The 22,259-nt window shown below is 37.9% G+C and overlaps 1 protein-coding gene across 3 annotated transcripts; it reads left to right on the top strand.

Annotated features, from left to right (window-relative positions):
* Positions 1 to 1,157: 1,157 nt before the first annotated feature.
* On the top strand, positions 1,158 to 21,391 carry TRA2A (transformer 2 alpha homolog). Of its 3 annotated transcripts, none has more exons than XM_063123782.1 (8): positions 1,158 to 1,329; positions 9,750 to 9,883; positions 11,366 to 11,525; positions 13,398 to 13,586; positions 18,816 to 18,931; positions 19,292 to 19,411; positions 20,494 to 20,561; positions 20,736 to 21,391. In XM_063123782.1, the coding sequence occupies exons 1-8, from the start codon at positions 1,294 to 1,296 to the stop codon at positions 20,744 to 20,746; spliced, it is 834 nt and encodes a 277-aa protein (XP_062979852.1). In that variant the 5' UTR covers positions 1,158 to 1,293; the 3' UTR covers positions 20,747 to 21,391. The 3 variants fall into 3 exon arrangements, with proteins under 3 accessions (XP_062979852.1, XP_062979842.1, XP_062979833.1); XM_063123772.1 differs by having other exon boundaries at positions 11,366 to 11,534; positions 19,295 to 19,411; XM_063123763.1 differs by having other exon boundaries at positions 11,366 to 11,534.
* The last annotated feature ends 868 nt before the right edge of the window (positions 21,392 to 22,259 follow it).

Raw genomic sequence — 22,259 nt, 5'->3', positions numbered from 1 at the left:
TCACCTGAGAGTTCCCTGTGCTGTATGCACAGGATTACGCCCTAAAAAACACTATTACACCAATCCATGCACCAATTCAGTTTGGCATATATTGTGCAGAGACACAAGCTGCTAAATTGGCTCCAAAGTAGAGTTGACCTTTGTTTTATGACACACGTGGAAACTTATGAGCAGTTTTTTTCTATAGAGAATGTGATAGATATGCGCTACCTCCAGTATCAGAGGAAGAAAGCGTATATACATCAGTTACTGGGGAACATGGGCAAGAGGGTGTTGTTGCACCCATGTCCTGCTTGTGGGTTCCTGGTCAGCAGCTGGTTGGCCATTTTGTGAACAGACTGCTGGACTAGATGGACCCTTGGTCTGATCCAGCATGGCTCTTATGTTCTTAATTCCAGCTTGAATTAAATGAAGTTCCAGCTTTTTTCCATTTTTTTTGGTGGAGAACACCGTGTTTACTTTCTTGGAAAAACAGATTATCGGTCTTAAGCCTGTCTTGGAAATGCCACCCTCTGTTTGAAAAGTTTTCCTCCTCCCCCCCCCCCCCCATGTGCGGGCTCTATGTAGTAGGTGAAATGCATTTGCACTTGCTCAGGGGCACTTTTTAATAATCTACATTTCATATGTTCTCCAGTTGAGCCCTGACACTAAAAACCATCCTTAGACATATTAATCCCTAGGCATGATGGTTTCAAATCACTAGGATACAGCCGTTATAACAGCAAGCGCTGTGGGAAAGACACCAGACTAAATTGCCATTATGTATTTTTTTTTTTATTTCTCATCGCAGATATTCTGAGCAAGAGCACAGCCCAAAGTCATAAATAAATAGCCCAGTCTAAAGCAATTGCAACCATCCTAGTGTACGCCTAGCCATATCCTGAACGGATAACGCTCACAGGAGAACTGTATCGATTCTGCTACGCTCGCGCCACTCACGGGCTAAGTTCAGACGACCCGCTAATCAACTGGGGGTGGGGGTGGGGGCGTGATGGAACAGAATGAGGAACAACCGTTGATTAGCGGGTCGTCCGAACTCAGCTACTCTGTCTGTTACATCGCTCCTTATGGCGACAGCATTTTCATTGTGACGTGAGGGCGTGGCGTCGCAGAGCCCCGCCCTCTCCCGGAGTGTCGGGCGCAGACCTTCCTGACTGAGGCGCCATTTTGCGCCGCCGCTGCAGGAGGGAAATTGGTTGATTGGAAGCAGTGCCAGGAGAAGGTCGGGGCTCAGCGCTCCTCACCCGGATTCCTGCTTGTTCGGCCCGCCTGCCGCGCTAGGAACACGCCATCATGAGCGACGTAGAGGAGAATAACTTCGAGGGGAGGGTGAGTAGTGAGCGGTTCTGCCCGGGCCGAGGTGTCGGAGGCCTGGCCTGGGCCCCGAGGGCATGAAGTGGGCGAAGAGGAAAAACGAGCCTCCCAGCCGGGCCCTGAGCAGGGCGGAGCCACCCAGAGAGGCCTCGTTGTGTCTCGCCAAAATGGTTCCTTCGTCCGAGGTGGGCCCGCGCCGCCGCCGCCACCCGCTCGCTAGGGCCAGTCTCTGTTCCAGCCTGGGCCTTCGTATTCCTCCCTCGATTTCCACACCAGGATGTTCAGGCTTAAAAGCCGTGCGCCTGGACTTCTGTTGTTCCCGTCTCCCCGCACTCCTTTACTGGGCTTGGATTCTTCACCAGGCTTCCTCTCGCATTTTCTGCCGTTGCCCAATTCCTATCTTTTTCCCAGTTCATGCCTCTGAGGTCTGCTGTGATCTCCCCGATCGCTACAAGCCTCTGTTAAGAACGATTCTTTAAAAATCTTCCCCCGCCCCAAAATATGGATCGCAGTCAGAGCATGTGCTGGGTTGCACGGGCGAAGCGCTCTTGTGCAAAAGGAGGAATCGGAGGCCAGTATCCAAAGGGTTGGAAACTTGGCTCTAGGATCTCCAGAGGTGACGGATCCCTGGGCTTCCAGCATGATTGATTAGTTATACTCTGGAAGATAGAATCAATTTTATATGTTTAAGGCATTGAATACATTTTTTTGTAGTTGGTAATGGTAAAATAGAAAGAAGATTAGACACTGTTTGCCACGATTCCAGTGCATGGCCCCATATCTCTGCCTGACCTATACAGTCTTGACCTATTGTTATAGGTGGGTGGGTTAATAGCAGGAAATTCCTAGATTTTTCCCCTTCAGGTGTCTAAAGGAGAGCTATAGCTTTTCTTTCTCTGATGAATCAGTGGCATTATGTTGTTAAATAGCATTGGGACTGTTGCCTGGGGGAAAGCACATTATATCTCTTAAGTTTTGTTTTATTAGGGAATGGTTTGTACCCAGTGTTAGTCAAACACTGGACATAACCATTTGTGGGGTTTTTTTTAGTATTCTATCACTAAAAATATCTTAGGAGAACCTCCCCACTACCAATATAATACATTTGTAACAACTTGTAATTTCCCCTATAAAACTGAAACACAGTAATAGAAGTTTGTGTGGTAGCAGAGCAACTCCAGCTGTTGTTCTTGGATGGAACAGCTTCTTTGAGCCTTTACAGTTAAGGTTCAGCCTGGGTCAGTACAGCATTGACCTGTGGTGTTTCACAAGGCTCTATTTTCACCCATGTTTAACATCTATACAAAGCCAGTGGGAGAAACCATACAGAGTCTGGAGCTAGGTGTTGTCAATGTGCTGATGATACCCTCTATTCCTTATCTAAGAGTCCAGGAGCAGCTGCCTCAATGCTGAAACAATATCTGGAAGTTAAGGGTAGTAAAAGAGATGACAGAAACTGAAGTTGAAGACAGGTGGTGGGTTGTCAGTAATCCGAAGGCTCAGGGGTGGGTGGTTGGAAGTTATGCCTCTTCGGGTGTGGTGATATTTGCCCCATCCCAGCAGCTTTAAGTGTTGTTGGATAAACTGATAGTGATGGTATCCAGGAACACTTTTTACAAGCTTTGCTTCTGGCACTTCTCTACCCTATTTTGGAGCAGGGAGATCTGTGTTGCGCTTGGTGCCTGTAAACAATTCAAGGAGCTGGTGATGGCCTTTAAAGCCCTTCATGTCCTAGGACCAGTATATCTTAGACAGGGCTTCTACCTGTATGTAACCTCATTGCAAACCTCTTTTCCCTCATTATGTGAAGGGAATAGTTAGCAGCTAGGACCTGAGGGTTCACCATAATTGCCCTGGGATTGCAAAATGACTACTTGAATGAGGTTAGCAACTGTCCACCCCTTGTAGTATTACAGAGGTGTTGCAAAAGTCATCTATTTGATGTGGCATTTGATAGTTAAGATAAATATTATGGTCATCAGATGTAGCTTTTATTGGTACAACTTTTTTGTACAGTTTTTTAAAAATTGAATTGTTCCTTTTTTATATAAGCTCCTTTTGAGCTTGGTAGAAGTATTAACAATCTTGAATTCTAAATGCACCACATGGAAATACCTTTAATGTCAGTAGAATATCCAAGTAAACAGAGTTTGCAGTTTTGTAGGCAAAAACTAGTTTGGACAGAGACAAAGTACATAACATAAGCGGGAGGGGAATTACGTAGATTCTTAGAGAACTAGCATTGCAACTGCAATGTATTGGTATCCAACTAGTTAAATAAACTCAGGATATGTACTGTTCAAAGCTAAACACTACATCAAAATTGAATATTTCAAAATAGGCTACTACTTTAAAAGTAGTGTTATGCTACAGAACGTTTTGTGGCTATTTGGTCTTGACCCATAGGTTCATTTCTTCAGTTCTCAATGCTTGGAGACTTAAGCCCACTTCCTCACATACATCTGTGCTAATATTTTACAACCCATGGAAAAGAAAAGTATTCACACAGCTTCCTTGCCAGTTTCCTGGAGACAATTCTTGTTATAGAGTTTGTTTGTGGAGTTGGTTGTTCATAAACCAACTCTGTACTGAAACATGCTGGCTTTTTAGTATTCCCTATGGACAGGTCTACCATTTGTGGCTGGCCTTGTTAGTCAAGCCCAAAACTATGATCACCAGGTTCCCCCCATCCCCATTTTTCCAGTAGAAAAGGCAGGTAGAGAAGCCCGCTGATCTGGATGTGGTGTGATACAGCAGGCATTCTGCCTCTGAGCAACTAAACAACTAACCTTCTTCCCAACCTTAGACCTGAGGAGGGGACAGCGATCACCATGTAACTTTTGTGATGTTCCGAACCAATTTTTGCATCTTCAGAATTGGAAGGAATGCTGGTCACTTATTGCACTTGGTAGAGGTTGGTGGCACACTCAGCATGGCAAGTGTGTCAACTAAAAATGTAGCTTATTTGATAACCATAAATATGTTTATGAATCTTCTACCTTTGTTCCTTCTCCAATTGTCATGATCTCAAACACCACTGCAGTCCTCTGTGTAATGAGATATTTGAAAAGGATGATATCTCTGACTTGGGCTAGTGTTTTTCCAAGTCACCAAAAACCATGCCAATTTGGCAAGCATTCAATCCTGGAAGTGCATTTTGCATAACTACCACACAGCAGTAAATCATTGGCAACTTTGAGAGGATAGGGTCAAAGTTAATTGTGTAGCTTCTTAAGCCTAAATTGTTGCAGATAAAGAACAAAAAATGCAGGTTTGGAGGATGTTCAATGTCTTAGTGTGACATGGAACTAACAACTAGTAAGTGCAAAACTGAAGTTGCCCCAACAGCCTTGATGGAAGAGAGATGAACTCTACTGAAATAGATGAGTGGCTGCAAGTATATCATGCACAATTCTTTGAGTTTCTAAAATTAATTAGTGCAGTCTTCCTGAACCCGGTGCCCTCCAGATGTATTGGACTACAACTCTCAGCATCCCCAGCTAGCCATGCTGAGTGAAAGATGTTGGGAGTTGTAATCCAATATATCTGGAGGACATCATGTTACCCTAATTCTAGATGTGTAGGACTATCTTTAGTTATCGAGTAATAATGGGAAAGCCCTCCTTTATTACTGCTTCACAAGTTCAAGTCTTTGGATGGAAGATATTTAAGGAAAGTATTTGTCTAACCTGCACTTGAAATGTTTGATTCTGTGCTTTTAATATACTTAAGGAAATCAGACAAGTGTTAACTGTGTTGCCTTGGTGGTACTTCCTGCTGTACTTTTCCATAATTGCATTTTAAACATGCGTTCAGAAGTGGACTCAAATGTGTTTTTCATGTAGGAATGTTGCATTTCTAGCCTGCCATAATTGTAACTAGTCCACATTTTACTCAGAAGAGGGGCCCATCTTATGAGTAAAAAGCAGGCAATTAATAAAAATGCCAGACTATTAGCTTTAGTGGGCTCTTTTAACATGCACAAAAATAGCTGTTATAACAGAATTATTGATACTTCACTAGTGATCTGAGCAGATATCAAGCTAGCCCAACTATTAACTAGATCATGCATTCCCCTTCTCTTATGAATTCTCCCAGCCTCCTTTTCCATGGGTTAAAGCATTAGGTCTAACTGATAGTGGTTAATGCAAACCTGAACCCGGAGTTCTCTTATTGGTGCTCTTTGATGAAATTGAAAATATATTCTGTCTGTGGATGGCAGTTTTTATTTGGAGATGATAGTATCTTAATTAGCTTCATTGGGCCTTTATTGCTGAGCTGTAAAATGACTGTTTCAATAGAGCCCTTTGGTGTAAAAACTTGCGATGCTATTCCTGTCCCATTCAACCTCTCAATATCCTTGTTTTGGCTGAGTGATGATACATTATCTAACATAGCAAATTTTGTGCCTTAGTAGGTAGTGATGTAACACTTCCAGAACTTTTGAAGCCATGAGAGGGACTTTTTCCTAAGTGGGTTTTTTTTTAACGAAGAGTCACAACATTAAGGTTTGCAGTATACTTGGATATTGACTTAAACTTTATAACAACATTGAAAACTTTTGGGTGTGGTATATGACTACAGTACACATAGAAATTATTTTCTAATGCTATAGATTATTTTGCCAAAAAAAATTATACTATACGTTTTGGGTAAACAAAAACTTGTCTTAAAGCATTTTACTCATTCTGAATGAGAATATTTCATTAGTGAATTTTTTTTTAGTGTTCCCCAAATGTCAGTGTAACTGCTGGAAAAATTGAAATGTGTCCCCTCCTCCCCCATTTTCCCCCTTAGGTCTTTCAGATATCTATCAGCAGTCATTTAAACTTGGGTTTTGGGTTTGCCATGCTCAGCTAAAACATCTATTTTAGTGGCAGGGTTCAGGCTTGTTACAAGGACCTTGTTGTAAGGAGGGATTTAAAAAAGATGAATGTTTCAATTTTTTGCACCAATTAATTAACTTATTACAGCCCTGTGTTTTGTTTTGTTTTTAAAAAAAAGCTTTAGACCTATTTTAAAAAACTTGTCACTTGAGGAAAATAATTGTGCTGCCTAGCCAAATTTATTTAGAACAAATGCAGTTATTTGTAGTTTCTTACTTGTCTATAGATGTTAAGAAATTATGTAATGGTATTGTGTTTGAAAATTGAATTTGACACACCTACAGTACTGCTGGTACCTCCCATTCCTTTTGTTTAAGGCACAATATTTAAAGCTGAGCTACTTTCCAGAGTTTGTCGTGGTTCTCACAAGAGTATTAAGGCTGCAGTCCTGTGGGCGTGAGCTCATTGGTACTGTCATCTGCGTTGATACATATAATATTGCCCTGTAAAGTTGTTTTATTTGTGTCCAAAACTACTCCAGTAATCCCATGCTAGATATAACTCTTTAGCCTCCCCTACATCCACCATTATCTCTCTTGAAATGAGCAGGTTCCACACCTTTTTATGGAATTTGGTAGTTAGTCATTATTTGTAGATTGCCTGGCCTCAGGGATGAGCAGGCTTCAGGCATGCAGGACCTACCTCATTTTTTGCTAGAACCCTGAGATCCGGAGCCCAGTGCAAAAGACATAGAATTAAAGCATTCTGAGCCCCAGAACTTGTTTTGAGTTCCAGAACAACATTGCTCACAGTTCTTTCTCACAAAAACCCACTTCTGGTTACCCCAACCTACCTTCTTTTCAGCAATATTGTTAAGTATTTGAGAGTCAGAATCCTTACCAACCTATTGCAAATCACGCAGGAATATCAGAAATTGCAGGGAAAGCATCTCAAGTTCTGCTAGAATTGGGCAAATAGTTGTTAGGAAGAGATTCATTGTTATGTATGCTGATAAGACTGATGCATTTGTAGAACCCTGAGTGTTAGAATGAACCCTGCAGGTAAATACTGGTTGAAAGGATTAATGCTGTGGGTTCTGCATAGAAAAATTATCCTGCAGTCTTACCATTATATTATGAATATCTGTAGGCAACAAAATAAAGCTTATTCAACAGAGGAGTTGTTTGTTGCTAATGGGTTTGACCATTAAATGCATCTGCTTCTCTTGGCGCATTAAAATTGTTTGGGTCAGTCTGGTGAATTTAAATAATCACTTGCTAAAGTCATTCTGCTGACTTGAGCTACATAAGGAAATTTCATGTACTAAAAGTCTGTGGCGTATGCACGTTATTAAAGAGTTATATTTTTGCAGCCATCTTGTGGAAGTGTTGGCTGCTGCTGAATTAATCTGGCACATTCTTAATGGGCCATACTAGTGGAGCAGCTTGGGTCGGAGGCTCTTGAGCAGTGAAGTGGGCTTTCTTGCCATGATTAGGAATGTAATGCGAAGCGCTCCACCACTGTTTGTCTAGCATTCTCTTTAATCTGTCCCCATGCATTGCCTATAATAAATTTCTCTTGTCCTTTCTACCCATTCTTCCTACATTGTAAACTTGTCTGTCTTTTGACAAACAGATCTGAACTACATGGTATTTTGATCAATTGTGGGAAAGTACAGAGGCGCTTCTAAAACTTGCATGTTAAGAAAGCCACCAAGAGTTTGTAAATCCTTTCATAAGGCAGCTCAGTGCATCTTCTGAAAACTTCTAAACCTAACTCTTCAGTATGACGGAGAAGTATGGGAAAATATGTCTGAAATGGGAAAATAAAATATCCATGTTTAATGCTGAATGAGAAACTGCCTGTAATAGAACTGTAAATGGTTCTGTAAATGTGAACTGCCCAGAGAGCTCCGGCTATTGGGCGGTATAGAAATGTAATAAATAAATAAATAAATATTTGGCAAAAGAAATGCTATTCACAGTGGTTATTGGTTGAAAAGGAACAAAGTTAGAACAGTATGCAATACAGGTTGCTGTGAGAACTAGAAAGGAAGGACAGTATTTTGGTTATCTTAATTTATATTCCCAATGTATAAATAATTAAGATTCAGACTTAAGAAGACCTAAATCTTTGACTAAAATTAATGTGAGGGTAATTCTTGCTCTGTTCCTTAGTTTGCTTGTTTGTCCCAGTTCCCTCTATTGGGTGTGCTAATGGAAATACACACCTTCTCCTGTGCTGCTTTGTTGCACTTGTTGCTCTGATCAAGTATATAATTACAGTCCCAGTCCTGTAGATAACTTCACACATGTAGCATTATTGAAGTTGATTTAGCTTCTGTTATTAAAAAAAGAACTCAACTTGATTTTGTTTCCATCTAACAGTACAAATATTTCATAACTTTATACAAGAGATTAACTTAATACCTGAATGTTCAGATCAAATTTAGCATCCGTGGTCAGGATCCAAAAAACTGCATCTAGTACTGTATGCTCAAGGCAAGATTTGGTCTTGACTTTCTTGAACAGACACCTCCCTCGCTGTCTGGTAAACTTCTTTAAAAGTTGGAGATTTAAAAGCAGAATCTGCTTTTAAACAGGGACATTTCCTGGAGTGTGCCTAAATCCTTGGGTGTGTGTCATGTAGTTTTTTGCATCTTGGCCTTTATGTTTTGTTTTTGTTTTTTAACTTCAGACAATTGTAATACTTAAGTCTTAAGATAACACTTAAGTGTGTGTGTGTGTATATTCATCTTACAGAATTGAGAAGAGAGTAAATTTAGAAAGGGAGCAGAATAGATAAAGAACATTTGGGAAATGCTGCGAGGAAATCAGTGGACTCATGATTAGAGCCTATATGATTACACCAGTTAAAAGATTTTTTTTTAAAAAAATTGCTTTTATAAACTAGTTATTTGCACTTCACCTGCTGGCTATTCCATTTTGGTAGATTAAATTCTGAAATTCCAGCAGAGTTTTATAATCCCCACATGCTTAAATATACTAAATGTTCTTTTTCCATTAAGGTTAATGTTCGTGAAGAAATGGAAGAGTTTTTTCCAAGAATGTGGAAGATAAATCAAGATAAAAGAAGGCTGATGAAAAGTGTTAAAGATCAGAAAATTAAAATTGAATGGGGGAAAAAATTGAACAGAAGATTGGTCAGATAGAAGCACTTGAATATTTTTAAGGCTATAATGAATTGTTTGAATTGGGGAAGAATACACGAAGTATGAAAAATGAAAAACTCAATGAAGAATGAAGAAAAGTAGAAAGCAAGAGTGAAGTAGAATTAAAAGAATCTGGAAGAATGAATGGGTCCTAGGTTAAGTAAATGTATGGTTTATGTTCCAGTGTCTGTATGATCAAGTTGTAGATGAATTTGCATGATTACTTAGTTAATAGAGCATTGGTCATCTGGTTCAAGTAGGGAACTAGTTGAGGAAATCACACAATGTTAACAGTGGGTTAAACAGAATCTTATCCTGGAGGGTATTGCCTAACCATTTATTTTTCAGGCACAATCAATATAATATAGTTACTTTTAATATAAAAAGGTAGGCATTTATGCAACCAGTACCATTTGTAATACTGCTTTTTTTGTTAGGAGTCGCGCTCCCAGTCAAAATCTCCAGCTGGGAGTCCTGCTCGTGTAAAATCTGAGAGCAGGTCAGGATCTCGTAGTCCATCAAGAGCTTCTAAGCATACTGAATCACACTCTCGATCAAGGTCAAAATCTAGGTATGTATATATGACTTTTAGAAATTCTATTGAGTGGATCCTTTTTTCCCAGAAGACTCACCTCTTAGTTGAGCCTTCAAGCTTTAGATTTGCTTATGGAAGAGATTTTAAGTTGGACATTTTAGGAAGATCCTATATGGATAATTTCTAAGTGCCAGGCTTTGAAGACACATATAGTTGTTCTCCAGCAAGTTACATAGTTACTCATAATATGCTCTACCATATTGTGGCCTAGTTACAGCCCCATTTACCATGACACGGTGTCACAAGGTTAGTCAAGAATCTTCCTGCTCCATGCTCGTAGCTCTGCCTAGGGATGCACAAGAAAAGATACACAGCATCCCAGACACACTCTAGGGCATATTAGATTGCTGTCTTGAGTACTTTGGATCAGGGTGGATAAAATTATTTTTTTTTAAAAAAACTCAGATTTTCAAAAATTAAATCAGATTTTTTAATTTAAATCAGATTTTTTAATTTAAATCAGATTTTTTAAAATTTAAATCGGATTTTTTTATTTAAATCAGATTTTTTTAAAAAAAATGCTTTAAGATAGTTTTCTATTTAAGATACATTATAGTCCAAATGTTATTCATCATAAGGATTAGTTTTTAATTATGTAGCATGAGGCTGTTTAATTTTTTTGGTAAATGAATTCCATTAATCCATTCACAATGTCATGCCCTTCCAGAGGTTTCTGTAAGATTATTTTTCTCCTTCCAATAAAGTACAGCAGAAAAGTTGTCCAAATATGAATGATTAACCTATTAAACTGGAGATATTTCACCTCACAATAATTTCATAATTATCTACCTATGATGTGTTTCTAATAGTATAACCAAATCAGTATTTTTTTATATAACTGTAAAACTAATCTGAAAAGTTGCTATTCTGAAAATGAAACCTTCATCTAGTAAATATTAAGATTATACCAGCAAGAATGAGTCTTTGGTTGTGTAAAATATAGCAAGGAAGAGTGCACTTTTGGGGGGGAAGTCACATGATTAAATTGAGTCTTTCTGATTTAAATTAAATTGATTTAAATCAAATCCACCCCGCTTTGGCTACTTAGAAAATGTGTACATAGAAATATTTGATGTAACATTTAGAAGTCTATGCCAGTCATTAGTTCTAATATACTCGCGAAATTTACTATTTCAGAAATATTAATAGTGTATAATATTTGAAAATATTAAACATATGTATGTATTATACTGTTAGTTTTACCCTACCCAGTGCCTGTTTACCCTACCCTGTGCCTGTTTGCATTCTCTTCCCCTCCTTATTGTTTTATTATGGTTTTATTAGAATGTAAGCCTATGCGGCAGGGTCTTGCTATTTACTGTTTTACTCTGTACAGCACCATGTACATTGATGGTGCTATATAAATAAATAATAATAATAATAATAATAATAATAATAATTTGTGAAAACTTGAATATTAATTAAGATATAACGGAGTTCTTAAAAAATCACTTTCAGATCTAGATCAAGAAGGCATTCTCACAGGCGTTACACTCGCTCTAGATCTCATTCGCATAGGAGACGATCACGAAGCAGGTCATACACCCCAGAGTATCGGCGTCGAAGAAGTCGCAGCCACTCTCCAATGTCTAACCGAAGAAGGCACACTGGCAGCAGAGTATGTAGTGTAAGCTTGTAGGAACATTCTTTTTATTCAATTTATATGTCATAATTGATCTAATTAATGTGTGAAACACTAATTTATGTTGTCTTGGCTTGGCATAACATCCACAGCTTGCATATTTCTGTGATCAAGAATAAAAGAGAAGCCTTGACATTTTCTGCTTGTCATGCCTAGCAGCTTTCAACCAGCAGTATTTCCAAATAAGTAAACATGGAGAAGAGGGACAGTATGTTTTGCTAACTAAATGTTCTCCCTTTTTGTTGTGTTTGGGATGGGGGTGGGGGAAAGACTGCTAGTGGCTTTACAGCAATAGTTGACAATGAACCAGAAGAACATTTGCAGGGCGTGTGCTAGACAACATTGATACCTAATTGATACCTAATAAGATCAACACTTAATGACACCTTAGTGAGTTGGCTTCAGTTGGGCATGGGAAATTTAAATCCTTGCTTAAGTTAAGGTGTTTAGGTAATCTAGGCCAGGGGTAGGCAACCTGGTGCTGTTCAGATGTTTTTGGACCATGGGCAGTATCCAACTGTGTCATTCCATTAGCACCTATGACATTGCACTAGTGGTAACTAGTTTCTGAACTATATGCAAGAAAAGACTCCAATATTTGCGGAAGTGGTTGTACATTATGCTTGTGCAATTGCAATGAGCAACCTTAATAAACAACTTCTTTCGCAATGGAATGATTCCAAGGAGCTCTGCTAGGGCTGTTTGAGTTTGTGAATGATACTATTTGATTCTGACAATAACTCCCATCAGCCCCAGCCAGCATAGCTTATGGTCAGCATTATGGGAATTATAGTCCAAAATATGTGGAGAACTCCAGGTTGCCAATCCCTTGCTAGCATGGTTTTGGGTTTAAAATTATATTAGAACCCACTTTGTAGCCTTTAGGATAGGGCAGGAAGGAAATCTAGATGTAGAAAATGTAAAAGACTTTACTTGGCCTACAGGGGTTTTACAGTACTTCCATTATTGCTCCATTTAATAAAAATCTGGTGAGCAGAACATGAAGAGTTCTGCTGAGATTGTTAAATATACAATATTACTCTTAATTTCATTTCAAGACCATAGAAATCTGATACAGATCAGAGACCTCTGCTGGTATATAAAGACCACAAAAATACTGTAGATCCAAGACCTCAGCTAGTATATAATAGTAGGGGTTTATTCTAATTAGCTTTTTTCAGTTTAATCCACCTAAATGTGGTCTCTGCAGCTTAAATATAATTTCTATAGAAATTTGACATCTATCCTGAGGAGATACTCTCTGCTGGGTATCCTAGATGTTTTTAAACTGCTTATGTGTAAAAATGACTGTGCTTTTTAAAATTATTTTCCAGCTGCCATCAAATCCACTTGCATTATCTTGAGACTAAGAGTTCCACATGCTCACCTTTAATCTGCTATTGTCAGTGGAAAGGAGCTTAGTAGGTTTTTATCTGATCCTTTCTACTCTGTTCAGAGTTTTGTGGCACTTGTGTGTGGCAAAGTGTGTAGCATGTAAAGCAAGTAATAACACCCATTGTGTGTTTGTTGAGACTTCCCCTCTTTGAAAATAAAATACTGATGGATTTAACAAATGCTATTTAGCTGTTAAAAGGAAGCTGCCTCTGTTTCCCCACTTTCTGTTTAAAGACCACTGCCTAAAACATAGAGCCACCAGACAGTTTTGAAACTGCAATGCTATGCAGTTCCAATTGCCTATCACTAGATGATAAATACATATTTTCACTAGCAAAGACTGAACCGTTAGCATAGCTAGTGGTGAGGTATTATGGGAGTTGCGGCCCACCCCTGTTACAACTGGTAGTGTTGTAGGTGTTCTTTAATACTTCGATTCGGTTCATTTTTCAGGCGAATCCAGATCCTAATACATGCCTTGGAGTGTTTGGCCTCAGTTTGTATACTACTGAGAGGGATCTTCGTGAAGTCTTCTCCCGCTATGGACCTTTGAGTGGTGTCAACGTGGTGTATGATCAACGAACTGGGCGATCAAGAGGATTTGCTTTTGTTTACTTTGAAAGAATAGATGATTCAAAAGAGGTAAAACACTTCTATATTCTTTCTGAACAAGTGTTTTTTGCATAGCTGGTGTCTTGTAGTGGAGTTATTTGGTACTTTTTAACTTCTGGAGTCCTGTGAATATTTGCAGGTGTGTGATTTTGGCGGGGGTGGGTAATGTATTTTTGGGGAGTGAATCTGAATGGCCTCTTTCAGCCAGTTTCAGTTAACTACAGTTTAGCATTGCATATAAAGCCTAACCTAAAGTTAATCTTAATTATGGTTTATTGAAACAAGCTATCTTTGTAAACCAAGTTTTATTATTACAGTTCAAATGAGGCCAATAACTATCTCGGAAGAGTGAACATCTAGACCTAAGTGGCCAATTAAAAAAGTACCAGATAACCTACCCTGTTTCCCCCAAAATAAGACAGTGTCTTATATTAATTTTTGCTCCCAAAGATGCGCTAGGTCTTATTTTCAGGGGATGTCTTATTTTTCCATGAAGAAGAATACGGTACACATTTATTGTTGAACAAAAAAAAAGGTCTTATTTTCGGGGGGATGCCTTATATTACAGCGAGAGGCAAAACTGGAAGTAGGTCTTATTTTCGGGGGATGTCTTACTTTCGGGGAAACAGGGTACCTATATAGTGAACTCTCGTGAAATTGTTTACTTCTTTTAATTAAAATGTGTAATTTATTGTTGAAAATCAGCTCCTTAGCTTAAGTTTGTAAGGTATCCGATATAACACACTTTTAAAAAGGATCTAGGAAATTACAACTACTACCTCTGTGGTAGTAAAAGATTCTGGGTGTTGGGGGAGTAGGAATAAATGGACAGTTTTCACAAAGAAGGCAAGTCAAAGGTGAGGTTGCCTCAAGAAATGTGTTAGGTGGTATTTAACTTCTAGAATTGGGCTGAACAGTAAGATAGCCAGAATTCCACTGGGTTATTTAGGATGGTGAAATTCTAAAGGCTGTTAGACTGAAGATTCCTTATGACTTGGCAATCAAATGGCAAGTAAGATTTACTTTAAATGCGAAAGTGACCAATGTTGGGATAAAAAAAAATGGAACTAAGTGTATAGGGAAAGTTTGAATTTGCTGCAAACAGCTAGAAAAGAGATGCCTTTATTAGACCTACTAAAGGGCATATTAGAAAGCTTGTGGCTGTGTTCACACATAAAGCTAAACCATGAGTCTTTTGTTCACAGGCTTTGGGCCTGTTCAGACAACATGCAAAGTCATGGTTCACATGACCTGCTAAGCCATAATGTTTAGCTCTAAGTGCTTAACCACCGTGGCTTAGTGTGTCATCTGAACAGGATCAGTCCCTCCTATTCTGGTGTGGCTATGAGGCAGACACTTAACTTCAGCTTGTGACGTCTGAGCCCAAACAAACTGTGGTTAATCTTAACTATAATTTGTTGAAACAGGCCAAGTTAAAACTAGTGTATGAAGTTAGTTTGTATCAGGAAGCTATAGTTAGGATTAACCAGTTTGTCCAGGCTCGGACATCACAAGATGTGGTGAATATAAAGCAGAAACAAAAGCTCCCAAAATCATCCCCATAGTACTAAAGCAGGTTTCCCCAACCTAGTATCCTCCAAATGTGTTAGAATATAACTGTCATTATCCCTAGCCAGCACTTCCAGGTTGGGAAAAGCTACATTAAACTATGGCTTAGCATTATATGAGAATGAAGCTGCTGAAACTATGTAATGAAGTTGGGATTGAGAAAAGAAGAACGTATATCACTGGCATTAAAACCAATCAGCACAGTAGTGATACTTTTTAATCACTTCCTATATCTATTGTGATACATGTAATGCGTATTTGAGAATGTTTTCTTACGGGTTTCATGTACTTAATCATGTTGATCGGCAAATTTGATCTGCTGCTTACTATATTTCTTAAATATTCTTGGTTGCTCCTTATAAGAAGAGCTATATTTGTTCCTGACAAAATGTACTTGGGGCTATTTTTTTTAAATAGAATATTAGCTGACTTGCTTGGCTGAGTTTGATTCCTGAAACTGTACTAGTATGCTTTATATTTCTATTCGTAAATACTCAATGTTCATGAGAAGCTCTTAAGTGAAATCTCAGGTCTGAGATAGGTTGCTTTTTGTGTGTTTGCAAATAACATTTTCCAAGTTGTTTTGGAGTAACTGTATATATGGATTAAAATAGGGCTGAGAAACTATGATGCTTTGTTTTCAAAATTTTAGTAACTTGTAGTGTGGACTTTTTTTGTGGGAAAGGTTACCTTAAAAATAGTCTATAACAAGAAAATATATTATAAAATCACTAGGTGGCGATATGGACTACAGTTAATCTGATTTAAATGAATGCTAAATAGGGACGTGTGGAATGTTCTGGTCTTATTTTCAGTTTATTAAGATATAAACAGTAGCCATATGAAACTAGCTTTTTCTTGTATACTGACTTAAGACTTTAATGCTGGGCATTTCTCTAGGACTATGCTTTTAAACCCCACAAAAACAAAATTTTAGTAACTAAACATTTTAAGGGGTGGATCAAAACCCACCTTTGTGCATGCAAAGGTTGTTGTCTGCTCACAGAAGGACTGATTTACACTATTTTGCACTAGGGGGGTTCTTGAGGAAAATGGAAGCATGAGAGCTGCTGGAGGACCCATCTGTTACAGAAACACTGTTCTGCCACTGTTTTCACAAGAGTGTGTGGAACAGCACTAGTAGATCCTTTCCTTCAGATGATAGTTCTTTGGGTTCAATCCTTTGTGATAAATATCCCAAATTCTGGTGTGATATAAGTAATACAGAGGTTAATATGGTGGTTTGTTTAACATCTAGTCACTTAATTGTAACTTTCACTTCACAAATGATTGCATTTGTGAAACAATATTATTATTATTATTATTATTTATTTATATAGCACCATCAATGTACATGGTGCTGTACAGAGTAAAACAGTAAATAGCAAGACCCTGCCGCATAGGCTTACATTCTAATAAAACCATAATAAAACAATAAGGAGGGGAAGAGAATGCAAACAGGCACAGGGTAGGGTAAACAGGCACTGGGTAGGGTAAAACTAACAGTATAATACATACATATGTTTAATATTTTCAAATATTATACACTATTAATATTTCTGAAATAGTAAATTTCGCGAGTATATTAGAACTAATGACTGGCATAGACTTCTAAATGTTACATCAAATATTTCTATGTACACATTTTCTAAGTAGCCAAAGCGGGGTGGATTTGATTTAAATCAATTTAATTTAAATCAGAAAGACTCAATTTAATCATGTGACTTCCCCCCCAAAAGTGCACTCTTCCTTGCTATATTTTACACAACCAAAGACTCATTCTTGCTGGTATAATCTTAATATTTACTAGATGAAGGTTTCATTTTCAGAATAGCAACTTTTCAGATTAGTTTTACAGTTATATAAAAAAATACTGATTTGGTTATACTATTAGAAACACATCATAGGTAGATAATTATGAAATTATTGTGAGGTGAAATATCTCCAGTTTAATAGGTTAATCATTCATATTTGGACAACTTTTCTGCTGTACTTTATTGGAAGGAGAAAAATAATCTTACAGAAACCTCTGGAAGGGCATGACATTGTGAATGGATTAATGGAATTCATTTACCAAAAAAAATTAAACAGCCTCATGCTACATAATTAAAAACTAATCCTTATGATGAATAACATTTGGACTATAATGTATTTTAAATAGAAAACTATCTTAAAGCATTTTTTTTAAAAAAATCTGATTTAAATAAAAAATCCGATTTAAATTTTAAAAAATCTGATTTAAATTAAAAAATCTGATTTAAATTAAAAAATCTGATTTAATTTTTGAAAATCTGAGTTTTTTTTAAAAAAAATAATTTTATCCACCCTGATCCAAAGTACTCAAGACAGCAATCTAATATGCCCTAGAGTGTGTCTGGGATGCTGTGTATCTTTTCTTGTGCATCCCTAGGCAGAGCTACGAGCATGGAGCAGGAAGATTCTTGACTAACCTTGTGACACCGTGTCATGGTAAATGGGGCTGTAACTAGGCCACAATATGGTAGAGCATATTATGAGTAACTATGTAACTTGCTGGAGAACAACTATATGTGTCTTCAAAGCCTGGCACTTAGAAATTATCCATATAGGATCTTCCTAAAATGTCCAACTTAAAATCTCTTCCATAAGCAAATCTAAAGCTTGAAGGCTCAACTAAGAGGTGAGTCTTCTGGGAAAAAAGGATCCACTCAATAGAATTTCTAAAAGTCATATATACATACCTAGATTTTGACCTTGATCGAGAGTGTGATTCAGTATGCTTAGAAGCTCTTGATGGACTACGAGATCCTGACCTGCTCTCAGATTTTACACGAGCAGGACTCCCAGCTGGAGATTTTGACTGGGAGCGCGACTCCTAACAAAATAATTACAAAAAATATATATCAATGGACAAAGCGTTGGTAATGAGCAAGTATTCCCCTCAAACAAAACCAAAATCAAATGTTCTAACTGAATTCATGTACATTTGCTACCAGCTTTTTAAACAAATTGCAAGTCTAGATGTGTCTAGTTTGCATGATTGAGAATAGGACTAAAGGTCATTCAGTGAACCGATATAACGCATACAGAAGCAGGAAGCTTTCAGACCTCTTAGAGTACGGGAAATGGAGCCTGGTGTAGAGTCAGTCCCTTAATGTATTGGTTGAGCGAGCTGCATGTGGTGACTGAGTGGAGAAGAAGATAGTAATTAGAAAGTCATATAGGCTGCACCCGCCATTTTCCTAAGCTCTGCTGGAATAGGTCTTGTAAATGAGATGGTAGCAGACAGGGAAAGCACGAAATGGCAGCTGAAGTAGCAGTAACCCAGCCATGTGCACCCTGCAGGAAGCCACAGTGCTGCACTCTCCTGATCAGCCCATTCCCTTGTGGCTCCCATCAGAGCAGGTCATAGAAGGATGTGCTTTGCTTCAGGGGAAATAGCTGCCTGTTTACCTTTTTGGCTAGCTTAACAGCACAGTCTCAGGGATGCATCAACTCCTTTCTTGTTAGCAAAATGCCAGCTGGAAAAGGGATCACATTTCACTAACTTCAGTGCCCCAGGTCAATGGTGCTGTTTTAATTCTGCTGGAGAAAAGAGAGCCCACTGTTATTAGCGGGTTACTAATAATGACAGACAAGTTGATTTTGCTTAATGAGAGTAAGAACTGATTTCTCATTACTAGAGCTAAAGCCTTTCTACCTTCTTTGCAGGCAATGGAACATGCAAATGGAATGGAGCTGGATGGTAGGAGGATCCGGGTGGATTATTCAATCACAAAGAGAGCCCACACGCCCACACCTGGCATCTATATGGGCAGGCCAACCCAGTAAGAAGTTAACTGGATTCATTTTGGGAATTGCTTTTCGTCCTGTGATTCATAAGAAATTAGATTTTCATCAGCATTCTCGGTTTCTGTGAACATGTCATCTCTTAATCACTGCATTATTCCAGAAATTTCTTCTGAATGTCTGTTTATTTAATGGTCTTTAAATATAAGCCCAATGAATGTTCTGGGAGTGGCTGATACTGACTTGAATCATTACTGAAATTAAGTCATTGTGGACCTGATCAGTTCCTTGAGCAAGATATATGAATTCTCTTGAATTTTGATACAAAATTCTAAATATATTTGTAATATTCTGCATAATACATCTGGTCTTTCTCCCCCCCCCCCCCAAAAAAAAAGTAGCGGAGGTGGAGGTGGAGGAGGAGGAGGAGGAGGAGCTGGCCGTCGGCGTGATTCCTACTACGACAGAGGATATGATAGAGGATATGACAGATATGAAGAATATGATTACCGTTACAGGTACACGTTTGGGCCCTGGGGAATCTTTACCATAAGCAATATTATTTGTCTTAAACATTTTATAGGCTTCAAGGTTTCTGTCTGTCCATTTAGTGGTATGTGGTTGTTCCAAATATAATTCTTGCATCCACATAAGTTACCTACTTTTTTAATTTATGTAGAGCATTTATGACCCATTTTTTGTTTTGTATAATGCTTCTAAAGCAAGTAACAGTACTTTAAATAACAAAAGCTAGCCAAATAAGCATCTAACACAGAAGAGGCAGCATAAAATCCTAATACCAGGTTAAACAGGTGATCAAAGCTGTTCAATATAAGAACTAACTAGTGTTCAACAAAAGTTGTGTACAGTAACTTACTATAATCATAGATGCATTTTTACATCAGTATAAACAAAGGAAAATTATACAGTGTATACTACACAAATTAAAAGAGAAATATTGATAAGAAGGACTAGAAGAAAATTAATTTTGGAGGAAAGTTTCTTAGAAGGTGCTTGGATGGCAAATTCTATTTAGTAGTATCACAACTTGATAAGCATTAGAATGTAGTTGGAACTACTGAGTTTAGTAGTGGCTTCTAATATTATGATTCCATGGCTCATAAACCAGAACTGGTTGCAATAGCACCCTTCTTTTAAAAGATGGGAAAATGGAGAATAAAGATGAATAAAAAGTAAAAAAAATAATTTTGTGCATTAAAGAGGGGTCTCAGGGCAGAAACATTTGAGGAATACAGAGTTAAAATGACAGGCCCCAGAGCACAGGACCCAAAACTACTCAGCTTGCCTTACACTCACATGTACAGCAGTACCTTTTCCCCCCAGGAGTTCTTCAAAATGTAAGGAAGTACTTCTGCGGTAAAGGGAAGAGGAAAATATATTTGAGACCACTCCCTCCCCACTCACCCTCATGTGCATACAACATAACAAAGCTTGTTTCTTCTATGCATGTATTCCACAAACCATTTGGCAATGAATATTTTAAACCCTGACTAGTACACATGATGCATGTAGACTAGAGAAGTATATATACATGTATATTAGTTCCTAGCAACAAAACTACTTTATATTTTGTTCAAAGGAGGCGATCACCTTCACCTTACTATAGTCGTTACAGATCACGGTCAAGATCTCGCTCCTACAGTCCAAGTAAGTATAACTAAACTATTTGTACTGAGTGGATTTTTTTTAAGCTTTAGTGGAAGACCTTAAGTGTTTGTCAGAAGGGGACTGCAGATGGTATGCATTAATGTTGGGAGGAGGGAGAAACAAAATATGGATGTATGAACTGATGGTTACAGTATTCTCTCTTCCTTTTTTCAGGACGCTATTGAAGAAGAGAAGCTAGTTACAGTTGCAAATACAATTTTTAAACAGCAAGTTCTGACCTTAGCTTTTCCTATAGATTCCCTGCAGTTATCCTAAACCCTATTAAAAGATCCTTGGTTCATTTAGAATATATGTATTTTCAGTTGAAATACCAATTTCCACCTCTTCTTATTGTAATAGTCCAGGTGTAATTGTTGTAGTTTCATGTACTTAAATATCTTTAAGCAACAACTAAATAGGAATCCCAAAGTGGTAAATCAATTGTAAATCATTTTTCTTTTGTTTTTGTTTTTTTAAGCAAATGGATTTTTGTTGAACTTAATGGGGAGTGAAGAAAGAACTGGTGTTTGTTAAAGCTTGCATGTTGTATTTCAGTAGAAAGCTACTATTTTAATAACCTGTTTATCGTTCTGCCTGTTTTTTTCTGGGTTTTTTTTTAAAGTGTTGTTCTGTATCTTCGGTTATAACACAACTCAGTACATACATGGGTTTCATTTATTGCTTTCAATGTAGTAATTAAAACAATACCAGAGGGAATTCTGTGAAAAAAACACAAATTCTTGCTTGCTACAAATTCCATCTCTAAACATAGGTTTTCATTCATTGCTTTCAGTGTAGTAATTAAAACAATATTGGAGGGAATTCTGTGGGGGGGAAAAACACAAATTCTTGCACACTACAAATTCTACCTTGTTATATCTCATATAAATTAATCTCAGTGTTAATTTGGATTACATCTGAAATTAGCTTAAAATATTAAATTGATGTTTCTGAAAATTGTTCTTGCATTAGCTGCCCCATAACACAACAAATTTATTGAACATAAATACTTGCTCTCATAGCAGTTCCATGTGGTATCAAAATTATGGTTAAGCAGGTTCTATTTGGTAGTATGAATCAAACAATTATTAACTTGTCAAAATAAATTTAAATTCTACCAATACAGCCTTTCAGTATTTATACACATAAATAGTTAGATTTGTTAGGTTTCGTTTAAGGACTTCACATTTAATACTATATTTAGATTTAAAGCTGATGGGTAGCAGTGTGTGCAATAAAAAGTATGGGGCTCGTTGAAGTGCTGAAGACGTGTCATTGAACCTCTAAATTCTAGAGAGATCTGTGGACTTCACTCTGAAATGATAAATACTGTGGAACTGGAGATCATTATTAAATTCAACATGTGGAAATGAACTTGAGAATATACCATCTGGTTGTATCACTCCCTGTATTAGTAAGGTGGTGGGTATGCTACATGCAGAAATGCTGGACAGAAAAATGGGTGGAGAGAAAAGGTAAGAGTGAGCCCGAACAGATAGAAGAGCTCGTGGGTATGCAAAAAGCTAGCCTCCCCTCCAAAATCAGCAGAGGCCAAAGGTTGTGCATGTGCATTGCCCTTATGCTCCTAGCAGACATTGGTAGTGGAGTGCAGGTGTGAGTCCTCAGCTGACCAAAGTTGGGAGTTAGACTGAAGGGAAGTAGTGGTCACCAGGGCAGAGAGGGAATTATTCCCTTCCT

The sequence above is a fragment of the Elgaria multicarinata genome, chromosome 1, assembly GCF_023053635.1.
Source record: "Elgaria multicarinata webbii isolate HBS135686 ecotype San Diego chromosome 1, rElgMul1.1.pri, whole genome shotgun sequence".
Lineage (NCBI taxonomy): Eukaryota > Metazoa > Chordata > Lepidosauria > Squamata > Anguidae > Elgaria > Elgaria multicarinata.
The sequence above is the reverse complement of the archived record's forward strand: the minus strand, read 5'-3'. Positions and strand labels throughout refer to the sequence as shown.